Source organism: Bos mutus, chromosome 2, assembly GCF_027580195.1.
Source record: "Bos mutus isolate GX-2022 chromosome 2, NWIPB_WYAK_1.1, whole genome shotgun sequence".
Taxonomy (NCBI): domain Eukaryota; kingdom Metazoa; phylum Chordata; class Mammalia; order Artiodactyla; family Bovidae; genus Bos; species Bos mutus.
The window spans coordinates 51,405,299-51,418,881 of record NC_091618.1 but is presented as its reverse complement, the minus strand read 5'-3'; the positions used below and the strand labels follow the sequence as shown (position 1 = coordinate 51,418,881).

Sequence of the window (13,583 nt, the reverse complement as noted above, 5' to 3'; positions counted from 1 at the left end):
ACATATCCACCCAAAACTATCACAACATTGTTAATCAGCTATGTTGTTGTTTTGTTCAGTTGCTAAGTTGTGTCTGACTCTGCAACCCCATGAACTATAGCACATCAGGCTTCTCTGTCCTTCACCATCTCCCTGAGTTTGCTCAAACTCATGTCCATTGAGTCAGTGATATCATCTAATCTCTTTTCCTCTGTCACCCCCTTCTCCTCTTGCCCTCAATTTTCCCCAGCATCAAGGTCTTTTCCAATGAGTCAGCTCTTTGCATCAGGAGGCCAAAGTATCGGAGCTTCAGCTTCAACATCAGTCCTTCCAATGAATATTCAGGACTGATTTCCTTTAGGATGGACTGGTTTGATCTTCTTGTAGTCCAAGGAACTCTCAAGAGTCTTGTCCAACACCACAGTTTGAAAGCATCAATTCTTTGGCACTCAGCCTTCTTTATGGTCAAACTCTCACATCCATACATTACTGGAAAAACCATAGCTTTGACTATATGGACGTTTGTCAGCAAAGTGATGCCTCTGCTTTTTAAAACACTGTCTAGGTTTGACACAGCTATTCTTCCAAGGAGCAAGTGTCTTTTAATTTCATGGATGCAGTCACCATCCACATTGATTTTGGAGCCCCCCAAAAAGAAATCTGACACTGTTTCAAAATTTCCCCCATCTACTTTCCATGAAGTGGTAGGACCAGCTATGTTCCAATACAAAATTAAAACTTTTCAAAAAGATGTAGTACATATGTACAATGGAATACTATTCAGCTATAAAAAAGAATGGAGTAATGCCATTTGCAGCAACATGGAGGAGCCAGAGATTATCACACTAAGTGAAGTTGGAGAATGGCAAATATCATATGCTATCACTTACACGTGGAATCTAAAATACGATACAAGTAAACTTATTTGCAAAACAGAAGCAGACTCACAAACATACAAAACAATGTTATGGTTATCAAAGAGGAAAGGAGGTGAGAGAGGGATAAATTAGTTCAGGATTAGCTGATACACACTGCTGTATATAAAACAGATAAACAACAAAATCCTACTCTATACCACAGGGAACTATATTCAATATCCTATAATAAACCATAATGAAAAAGAATCTGAAAATGAACATATATATATATATGTATAACTGAATCACTTTGGTGTATACCAAAAATTAATGCAATATTCTAAGTCAACTGTACATCAATACAAAATTTAAAACTACAGAAAGGTATAGAAGAGTAATAACAAATGTGTAAATGCCACAATGGCATGGATATACCTAAGGAGATTACTCATATATTGTTCCTATACAATAAAAATCTACTGTGTAAATGAATAAATTAGGATGTTCTCTTTTATGAAGGTGGGACTCTAATTATAGAAATTCTAAAAAATATTACTGAACAATAAATTCACCTATGCATAAAGTTTCTATTCCAAGGAAATTATTTCATGTTTCAGATATTTTGAATGGGAACAGATATCAAGCTGATGGTAGAAAACTGAAAATATCCTCACTTCCTGTCTCAGGCCTTGTCCTTGCCCTTTTCCCTATTATTCTTTTCCTATGGCTGTCTTTTCTCCCTAGGTTAAGAACAATAACAATTAACAAAGAAAAACAAAATAGTTTTTAATAACCTCTCTCCTCTCAAGGCTAACCTCTTCACTGAATTATAATTTTACAACAAATCGAAAGCACATGGCTTTTAAGTACATGGTTTCACTTTTAGGAAGTCTGAGCTCTGAGTGTTTCAGGCCGGGTCATTCACTGAATTTGTGCAAACATGGCAGATGGGAAGTGAGTCCTCTCGTAGTACAGGAAGACCCAGTTAGGGGTGCTCAAATGATAATTTTCATTGTTTTATTTTTAACATTAAAACTGAATAAGATCATAGAAATTGTGGACTTGTGGATACAGTGGGAAAAGGAAAGGGTGGGACGAATTCAGAGTAGATTGACATATATACAGTACCCTGTGTAAAATAGCTAGCTAGCGGGAAGCTGCCGTATGACACAGAGAATTCAGATTGGTGTTCCGTGATGACCTAGAGGGGTGGGACGGGGGGAGGGAGGCTCAAGATAGGGGGAATATATGTATACTTATAGCTGACTCATGCTATTATAGAGCAAACACCAACACAACATTGTAAAACAGTTGTGTGTGTGTGTGTGTGTGTGTGTTAGTCGTTCAGTCGTGTTCAGCTCTTTGTGACCCCATGAACTGTAGCCTGCCAGGCTCTTCTGTCCATGGAATTTTCTCCTCCAATTAAAAAAATTAAAACACAATAGTCAACACAAAAATTAAAAAACAAAAAAACAACTGAATGAGACCAGCTGTTCCCAAGACTAAACAGTAACTTCTGAGGCAAATGAAACTGCAAGCTATTCAATTTGGAAGGTGATGGAATTGGGTTTGCTTCTGCAATCTGATTATGCAAGTGTAAGAACTATAAAATAAAATCTGTCAGGAACAAAAATTACAGACTAATTTAGGAACCCATCTTCCCAAAGGCAGAAAAGAAGTTTGTGGTCTTCTATGTATGTTTTTCTGTGTCTTTCAAGTTCCTACAAGATTTATCTGAGGTTAGAGAAACATACTAGCTTATATTTGACAAGTTTCTTATTAAAAGCTGTTTAATTTGCTTTTTGTTTACAGTCCAGAAGGAGAAAACTGGCCAGAAGCTCTTCATTTTGTAAATGGGCTCAAAACATTCCATACCTCAGTATTTATACATCTGATATGCTTTTGTCAATAAAGCAGTATAAACTATTGAAATCCAAGGAAAGTGCAAACATTTCATTTTTCCTACTGGTGGTTTAGTGAAAATCTTTTACATTTTTCCAAACTACGGCATTAGAGAACCTAGCATTTGTGGCTGCTTACCATGGGATGGAGTCGGTTTTTGAAGGGAGAGCCGTGGAAAGGAGACAGAAAAAAACTACGGTGACAAATAATATATATTTTATATTAGAGATCAAACAATTACAGATTTCCCTAGTGGAGATATATATCTCATGACTTACAGATAGCAAAGAAATAAAATCTATTTATGTAGTACTAGCCCAATTGTTGGGAGAAGGCAATGGCACCCCACTCCAGTACTGTTGCCTGGAAAAGCCCATGGATGGAGGAGCCTGGTGGGCTGCAGTCCATTGGGTCGCTAAGAGTCGGACACGACTAAGCGACTTCACTTTCACTTTCCCCTTTCATGCATTGGAGAAGGAAATGGCAACCCACTCCAGTGTTCTTGCCTGGAGAATCCCAGGGACGGGGGAGCCTGGTAGGCTGCAGTCCTGGTAGGCTGCAGTCGCACAGAGTCAGACACGACTGAAGTGACTTAGCACCAGCAGCAGCAGCCCAATTGTTAGCCTTATATAGCACTGTTCCTTTCTCTGGCATGCTAATACCATTTTTACTTTGGAAAATTATTCTTTTCAAAGCATAATACTATAGTCATATATCATTTTTAAATACATAGTTCCAAAATCAGTGATTTATGACTAGGAATTAAAGTACCTGGTAACAGCAAGATTGAAGGGTTTGAGATTGCAAGTAATAAAAGAGCATACTAATAATTATTTCTATATTAAGGATTGTAGGTATGATGGTATAGACAATGGTAACTAGTTTCTTTACCATCTGACCCATGAAAGATGTCCAAAAAGTATTAGTCACTCAATCATGTCTGACTCTTTTGTGATCCCATGAACAGTAGCCTTCCATGCACCTCTGTCCATGGGATTTCCTAGGCAAGAATACTGCTGCAGTGGGTAGCCATTCCCTTCTCCAGGAGATCTTCCCAACCCAGGGATCGAACCTAGGTCTCTTGCATTGCAGGTGGGTTCTTTACCATCTGAGCCACCAAGGAAATCTGATAATTATTTATATATTAAGGATTACAGGTATGATAGTATAGTAATTAACTAAATGGTAACTAGCTAACTTAGGATAAATTGAACTATGCTATAGTAGCAAACAGCTTCAAGATTTCAGTGGTTTAACACAACAAAAGCTTACCATCTCAGAAAAGTCATCTGAGTGTCCAGGCAACAAACTCTCCCTGCTCTGACTCAGCATTCCAGCCTGTTTATGGCACTTAAATATCAACATGTGATTCCACAATTTTGACGGCAAGAGGAATATTCTGGAGAATCTCACAATGATAGCTAAATGCTTCCACCCTGACACTTTTGTTCACATTTTACTGGCCAAAACAAGGTTAATGGCCACAATGCCCCCACCTCGAGTATACACAGGAGAGAACCAGGAATATTGCTGAGAAGTATTAAGTGTTTACACTCTTCCACCCATGCAAAGGAAACTCTAGAGGAGACATGTAAACATATAAGAAAAAGTTACAACACACAGTGCTAAAGCATTCTGCAGAGGAGTTAACAGAGTTAACAGAGTTAAGAGAAGTAGGACTGTAAGATTAATTGACTGATTCAAAAAATGAACAAAAGTCCCTCAGCTTGAATATCTAAATTTCCCAGCTCCCTCATACTCACTTGAAAAAAAGAGTGACTATGGAAAATAATATTTGATCTATTTGGTACTCAATGTATTTTCAGATTAAAATGTCAAATTTTTAAAAACAAACTGGGGAAAAGAAATTTATAGATGAAACTGCTGCAGTTAGGAAACAGCTCATTAATCACTTTTAACTAAACAATATAGACTATGATCAGAAACTTCTCTGTCAAATATTGAGGGAAGAAGGTTAATGATACACAGAAAGCCATTTAGTGTAACAGTTTTTATCTCAGAAAACAAAGTAAAAAATCTTGTCATATTAGACAAGAGTTTGAACTATTTCATATTCTTTCATATTTAATATTTGCAGTGAAAATTTCTGAGGCTTAACACTAGTAGTTTCAGTGAAGATTCATTTTTAAAAGGGCCCCCAAGCTGCAGTTAAATAATGATCTTCAACAATGGGAACTATTTCCAGCATCTAAAAGCTGGGCAGCACTATGACATTCAGGGACCCTTGGCACATTGTGGACCCCTTCTTCCATCAATAAATAGAAAAAATGTATGTTTCAACTGTTTTTGTATAATTAAAATATAACAGACTGGTATATTTTCTCATTTTACTTTCATGAACTCCTAAGAGTATCATGGACCCAAGGTTCTATGCTTAATGGATACTCTGGCCCTGGCTAAGGCCACACTGCCAATTCAAGAAAGAATGACAAGTGTTCATCGAACAGACCCTGACTTACAGAGGAAAGAATGCCTCTATCTTGTATTATCACTGATGTGTAGAAAATTTTTTAAAAAAATAAAGACTGTCTTCATCATATAAGTGTTGATCTTTCTATTGCTGTTAGAATGGAAGCATTATTTTATATCCTTAGCAACTCAAATTGTGAATACAATAAATTTTGAAGTAATTATGTATACTTTTACTCAAGTAGTAACAGTGGACAATTAGAATATATTTTCAGTTTTTCTTCCAACATTCCCAGTGTCTACAGTTCCTCAGAATTATGTGGATATCTCTGTGGATACGTGTCTTTACACTTAAGTGAATAGTTTGTTTTTTTAAATAGAGTTTAATAATACAAATGAGGATATCAATGAGTGCTCTCATTTGTTGATATGACAGGTCAGCTGATCCACTGGTTATATAATTTATTACTTAAAGAAATGAAAATTAATAGTGTTAACATTTTCCTTTGTGGTGAGTGATTATGAACATCTTAAAAACAATATTCTACTAGCTTTCCAAAAGCCAATAAAGAACTATGTACAGGATAGCATTTGAGGAAACAGAAGGTGTAGTAAATCAGCTTCATGTAAACAACATTGACCAATTTCATCAAAACAGTAAGAACAAAAATGTAAAGGAAGTAGATTGTCCATTCCCTTCTCCAGGGATAACAGGAAGAGCTGTAACATAAATAAACTATTAAACATAATCTGGTTAATTACTAATTTAATGCAGTTATAATAAATACACACTTTTTACAAAATGACTGCATTAGAGGGAATTGGGGTTATTTCCTGCAGACTCCTTTACCACCCCACCCCCAGGGATTACTTAAGGAAACACATGTTTGGCTGGTATGTGGAGCTAGGAAGGTCTGGAATTCACTGAGCAGCTTCCAAAGACAGCATTTACCTTGTCCGGCCTCAAGCAACGAATGATAAGCATCCGTTGAAACTCACTCGTTTTATCTTCCCAATCGTCAGGAAAAACCTCATGATGTGGTTCCTAAAATGACAGTGGATATAATTCAATATTATTTGGAAGACTTAATAAAAACCCCAAAAACCCAGTATTTTGACTTTTAAATTGAGTTCAAAGAAAACATAAAATGATTAAATGAAATTAAGAATGCTAATGTAAATTTTATTAGGTTGGGGCAAAGCTATGAAATAAGAAATAAAAAGAAAATTTTAACTGCCACATAAAATCAAAACTAAGACATTAAATAAGTAGGTTAGTGTCAATATGAACATTAATCAATAGCACAAATGCTTCCTGTTACTACAACAAATGTGCATTAGGAGAATTTTTCCCATTATTTCTCCAAAGGCATTTCAAACCCTGCCAACTAACTACTCTCATTTAGTTCAGTTCAGTCACTCCATCGTGTCCTGACTCGGTGACTCCATGAAAAGCAGCACGCCAGGCCTCCCTGTCCATCACCAACTCCCGGAGTTTACCCAAACTCATGTTCATTGAGTTGGTGATGCCATCCAACCATCTAATCCTCTGTCGTCCCCTTCTCCTCCTGCCCTCAATCTTTCCCAGCATCAGGGGCTTTTCAAATGAGTCAGCTCTTCGCATCAGGTGGCCAAAGTATTGGAGTTTCAGCTTCAGCATCAGTCCCTCCAATGAAGACCCAGGACTGAACTCCTTTAGAATGGACTGGTTGGATCTCCTTGCAGTCCAAGGGACTCCCAAGAGTCTTCTCCAACACCACAGTTCAAAAGCATCAATTCTTCAGCTCTCAGCTTTCTTTATAGTCCAACTCAAACATCCATACATGACCACTGGAAAAACCATAGCCTTGACTAGACGGACCTTTGTTGTCAAAGTAATGTCTCTGCTTTTGAATATGCTGTCTAGGTTGGTCATAACTTTCCTTCCAAGGAGTAAGCGTCTTTTAATTTCATGGTGCAATCACCATCTGTAGTGATTTTGGAGCCCAGAAAAATAAAGTCAGCCACTGTTCCCACTGTTTCCCCATCTATTTGCTATGAAGTGATGGGACCGGATGCCATGATCTTAGTTTTTTGAATGTTGAGTTTTAAGCCAACTTTTTCACTCTCCTCTTTCACTTTCATCAAGAGGCTCTTTAGTTCTTCACTTTCTGCCATAAGGGTGGTGTCATCTGCACATCTAAGGTTATTGATATTTCTCCTGACAATCTTGATTCCAGCTTGTGCTTCTTCCAGCCCAGCATTTCTCATGATGTACTCTGCATGTAAATTAAATAAGCAGGGTGACAATATACAGCCTTGACGTACTCCTTTTCCTATTTGGAACCAGTTTGTTCTTCCATGTCCAGTTCAAACTGTTGCTTCCTGACTTGTATACAGGTTTCTCAAGAGGCAGGTCAGGTGGTCTGGTATCCCCATCTCTTTCAGAATTTTCCCCAGTTTATTGTGATCCATACAGTCAAAGGCTTTGGCATAGTCAATAAAGCAGAAGTAGATGTTTTTCTGGAACTCTCTTGCTTTTTTGATGATCCACTGGATGTTGGCAATTTGATCTCTGGTTCCTCTGCCTTTTCTAAAACCAGCTTGAACATCTGGAAGTTCATGGTTCATGTATTGCTGAAGCCTGGTTTGGGGAATTTTGAGCATTACTTTACTAGCGTGTGACATGAGTGCAATTGTGCAGTAGTTTGAGCACTCCTTGGCATTGCCTTTCTTTGGGATTGGAATGAAAACTGACCTTTTCCAGCCCTGTGGCCACTGCTGAGTTTTCCAGATTTGCTGGCATATTGAGGGCAGCACTTTCACAGCATCATCTTTCAGCATTTGAAATAGCTCAACTGAAATTCCATCACATCCACTAGCTTTGTTCGTAGTGATGCTTCCTAAGGCCACCTTACTTCACATTCCAGGATGTCCAGCTCTAGGTGAGTGTGAGTGATCACATCTTTGTGATTATCTGGGTCGTGAAGATCTTTTTTGTACAGTTCTTCTGTGTATTCTTGCCACCTCTTCTTAATATCTTCTGCTTCTGCTAGGTCTGTACCATTTCTGTCCTTTATTGAGCTCATCTTTGCATGAAATGTTCCCTTGGTATCTCTAATTTTCTTGAAGAGATCTCTAGTCTTTCCCATTCTATTGGTTTCCTCTATTTCTTTGCATTGATCCTGAGGAAGGCTTTCTTATCTCTCCTTGCTATTCTTTGGAACTCTGCATTCAAATGGGTATATCTGTAAGGCGTCCTCAGACAGCCATTTTGCTTTTTTGCATTTCTTTTTCTTGGGGATGGTCTTGCTCCCTGTCTCCTGTACAATGTCACGAACCTCTGTCCATAGTTCATCAGGCACTCTGTCTATCAGATCTAGTCCCTTAAATCTATTTCTCACTTCCACTGTATAGTCATAAAGGATTTGATTTAGGTCATACCTGAATGGTCTAGTGGTTTTCTCCACTTTCTTTAAGTCTGAATTTGGCAATAAGGAGTTCATGATCTGAGCCACAGTCAGCTCCTGGTCAATATCACAGTAATCCAAGTCTATGCCCCAGCCAGTAATGCTGAAGAAGCTTAAGTTGAATGGTTCTATGAAGACCTACAAGACCTTCTAGAACTAACACCCAAAAAAGATGTCCTTTTCATTATAGGGGACTAGAATGCAAAAGTAGGAAGTCAAGAAACACCTGGAGTAACAGGCAAATTTGGCCTTGGAGTACAGAATGAAGCAGGGCAAAGGTTAACAGAGTTCTGCCAAGAGAACACACTGGTCATAGCAAACACCCTCTTCCAACAACACAAGAGAAGACTCTATACATGGACATCACCAGATGGTCAACACCGAAATCAGACTGATTATATCCTTTGCAGCCAAAGATGGAGAAGCTCTATATAGTCAGCAAAAACTACTCTCATTATCTATTACAAAAATAAACATTTATTGCAAACAACGAAGGCTATGCATTACTTTTTATTTTGATAAATTTTGATACCTTTTCAAGAAAGGAATATTTTCAAATGTGTATATTAAGGAAGGGGCTTCCCAGGTGGCACAGTGGTAAAGAATCCACCTGCCAATACAGGTGACTCAAGAGACTCAAGTCGGATCCCTGGATTAGGAAGATTCCCTGGAGTAGGAAATAGCAACTTGTTCCAGTATTCCTGCCTAGAAAATTCCAAGGACAGAGGAGCCTGGCAGGCTACAGTCCATGAGGTTGCAGAGTTAGACGCGACTGAGCACATGCGCGTTCCTTCCCCTTCCCCCCGCCACACACACAATGTAAAGAAGCAGCCAAAGAATGTTATTACAAATATGCAAGAAGAGATGTATCAAGATCCCAAGAGGAGGAATACACATGGGAAAATAAGACCCTTGTGTTTTTGAAACAGCTGGGAAAGCTATAGTATCTCAGGTCAGAAATCTCCATGCTTCAGCATAGGGAAATTTCTATTTAAACTAGACTCAACTACATACAAAAACATATTTGCCTCTGGAAAAAGTATTTTTATTATTAACAAGGATCAATCCAAAAGAGATCCAAACCAAAATATTTAAATTCATGTGCAGACACATTCTATCATGTATAGTACAATAAACAGGTCACCAAAGTGTTCTCTACGCATCCTGCTTTTTCTCCCCTCCAACCCCCACCCCCCAAAAGAACTGTTGCATATTAAGCCCAAGGAAAGAAAAATATCAAAAAAGTAGAAACACTAGAAAAAATTAACCGGGAATCACAATGTTAGCCTTTGTGCTAAGGAAAAAAGTGAAGGAAGGCAACAATTTGTTTATATTCCAGAAGGGAAACTGAGCATCATGGCATATGTTAGCTACAGTAATCTCCAACTAGCAAGATCAGGTCTCATGAAAATTATTTGGGAACTATTATTTTTTCCCTCTCATCAAATGACAAAAATATTTATTAGTTTGTGCCCTGTGTTCAGAAAATCTAAACAAAACCTGTTCTATAAAATTTTAAGTCATCTGCCATTATGACTGCCAAAGTCTAAGTTGATAATAAAAACCTGGCATGAAAATCCAAAAAGAATACTTTTAAGGACCAGGCAACTTTTTTGCATCTTTACAGATTCCATGGAATTTAAAGAGAAGTACAAACAGTACCAATTAGAAAGTGGGGATAGCCTAATCGAAACATTATATTTGACGAGCTGTTTAATGCTTACTTACAGACAAGAATAAATTATTTGACATTATTTTCTCCATTTAAAAACTTTGAAACAAGCAAGAGAGTTAAAAGCATACCAAACTGTCATATACTTTTTTCCATCCATCCTTTAAGCGCATAAACTCCCGACGAATGTTTTTGAAGGCAGACAAATCGTCCAGTCGACATATTTCATCCCAAGATTTTTGAGGAAGCCATGTACAAGGGTTGGCATGAGGATTATCCAGGCCAATGCCACCAGTTAACAGAAATCTCCACTCAGCTTTATTAATCTTTGGAAAACAAAGTAGTGTGAAGAGTCAGAAATGAGTTCATCATATACACAGGTAACTTACAACCATTTAAAAAAAATTGACTGATTTTCAAGTTTCAAATATTCCCCATAAAATTCTAGTTATTGGTATAGGTCAGTATTGATTCATAAGAAATCAATGTATTCATTATAACTAGTTTTCAAAATAGTTCCATTTTAGAGAGCTACTTGTTGATAATTTTCCTCCAGAATTTCTGATCTAAACATGGAAATCTGAATTTTATTCTTTTTTAATATATGCCTTCCAAAAATGCTAAGAGTTTTATTGTCTGTAAAAGTTGTGGGAAGACAGAAAGCCATGTATCTGCCATGTTTTCAATTATTTTCTATAAAATATAATGAGTTACTGCTATGAAATTTTTGCAAGAAATACTAAAATGTTTCTTCAAAATTCAACTAATACTTCGCCATATGAACTTAATAAAGCTTAAACACATGTGTATAAAATAATGAATTTACACACCTCTCTTCCATTCTTAAAGCGCTTCCCATATTTTAAGTAAACAGATTTGAAACATAGCTAAAATTACTGAATGGTATTGTTAAGCCCAATGGTTAGCTTTGACAAACTTGTAAAAGTTCCTAAAAACATGACCATTTATCCTATTACTTGGGATACATATATCAATACATTTAGTAAGTTTATATGCATCCTTATATATGAGATTCTGACAGAAACTATTTTAAGCTAAACCATACAAAAATTTAAGTAGTAATAGTTACATAAGGAATTCTGCTTAATTTATTTTTCACCTCTGTGAAATTCAGTCTAGTTGTGATATCTTGCCTTACTATAATAATTGCTAACTATTAACAATCCTTTTATATATATTCCCACACAAATTCATAAATTAATGAATTCACATTAATACTTTCTCCCCATAAATTAAAACAGTACTGACCAATCGCTCATGTATCAGCAGATTTACAGTTAGACAAAAGGAAAAAAGTAGTTTATCCTTTTCAAAGAGGGATCGGCAGACATTAACATAAAGGGAATAAGTGAAGTGATCCTTGAGAATTTGAAGCCTAAGGGTCAACAGAAAGAAAAGTAAATAAATAAAAATGCATTATTCTCTCAAAAAATGCTCTTGGGGAGACCTATTATAAACCATTTAGATGTGTGTTTTTCTAATAAACTTTCTGGTTAATTATTCCCAGAACAAATCAAGGATTCTCATTAACTGGGGGCACCAATTTGAGAGTTACACAATGTAGGAATACTTCAGTAGAATTGCATTTTTACCATCAACTGACTTTTTTTTACAAAACTTAATCTTCCTTTTGGAAAAAAGGTCAATGCATGGTATATTAATCTATTACATTTAACAGTTTTTGGACTATTTAAAACTATAAAACATTTCTTGGGGTAAAACTGGATTTCCATATTTCATAAACTTTTACATATGTTCTATATGATATATTATTATAAATGAACAGACTAAAGTTAATAGTTTCTTTATTAAATTAAGTTTAGAAGAGGGCTACTCTGTTTATAAATCCATAAAAGCTGGACTAATAATACAACTCGATAAACTACATTTTTATTTACCACATAGACAAGTCATAGAAATATGAATAATCACAATATTTGCAACTAACAACATCCTAGTAAATGCTAACTTGTGTGATTGGTATTCATAGTAAGCCTTAACATGAGAAAAATTATTATTTTCAATGCTGATGTGTGATACAGTGTTTAAGGTATTCATGCTCCCTCTGATGAATTTGTTCATTTGAATAACCTTACAGAAAAGGAATTTATATCAAGAATCTGAAAGAAGTGAACACATTTGTTCTAATTTGGGGATTTAGCCAAAGGAAAAAATTGATGATGGTGACATTTATATTTATTACTGTGTTATTTATAATACAAAAGCTGGAGACTACTTGCAAATCTTACAATAAGAAAATTATGAAGAAAATTATGGTGCATTCATTAAAAATATATTGTACAGCTGCTAAAATTATATTTCAAAAGAATATTTAATAACATGGGAAAATTATCTTGACAGAAGTAGAAGGGAAAGAAAAATTTCTGTGTGTGCACACAGGCATATGTGATCTTGCATGTATTTTTGAGAGTGAGAGTCAGAGAGATTGATTTCAGTGTGGTTCCTGTAATAAAGTTATATTCTAGTTAGATTTTTGTTTCTGTATTTTTTTGCTACAGTTATTTATTTTCCATAATAAATTCGAATGCATTAAAATTTTATAAAGACAGATGATTCCAATTATTATGGTTATTTCATAGTATATACATAATATTTATATATTTAGTTATAACATATGTTTGGTATTATTAAATAATAATTATTATGAATAGTAACTATCAGAATACAAACAAAAAAAGATATTTTTATCTCTCATGAAAGAAAATTAGAAATAATTTTAGACCAATATTAAGATTCTCCAACAATTTAGTAGTCTACTGTTAATAGTCATATCCTTCCTATGCTTTTGTTTTAGCTATAAACTAATCATTGCCCAGAGACCACAGGTTATCTAATGTTTTTTTGTCCAGCTTTATTGAGGTATGATTGATAAGTAAAAATTGTACATATTTAATAGATTATCTGATGTTTATCAATGATTGACAAATAAAAAAATGATTTCTATGAGAACTCTAATTTCTGAATGAGATCTTGCTTCCTCCTACTTTTTACTTAAAAATAAAAAAAGGAAGATTAAACAAGATTACTAGTAGAGTCTCCCTTGTGGAAGCCATTTTGGAATTCTATTTGGCAATATTTATTAAAATGAAACATATATATACTCTGTTATGATTAATTCCACTCCTGGATATGTACTTACCAGATAAATGTACATACAAAAGCCACATACAAGAGTGTACAAGACAGCAAAAATTCATAACAGCTCCAAACTGGAAGCTACCCAAATGTCCTCAGCAGTAGGAAGGAATGAAA

At 35.7% G+C, this 13,583-nt stretch overlaps 1 protein-coding gene across 1 annotated transcript in view; it reads right to left on the bottom strand.

Annotated features, from left to right (window-relative positions):
• DNAH7 (dynein axonemal heavy chain 7) overlaps positions 1–13,583 on the bottom strand; it is a 259,565-nt gene that overhangs the window by 37,852 nt on the left and 208,130 nt on the right. Inside the window, 3 exon segments of the mRNA XM_070388877.1 lie at positions 6,121–6,213; positions 10,421–10,615; positions 11,559–11,685. Of these exon segments, the coding sequence (XP_070244978.1) occupies positions 6,121–6,213; positions 10,421–10,615; positions 11,559–11,685 (415 nt within the window).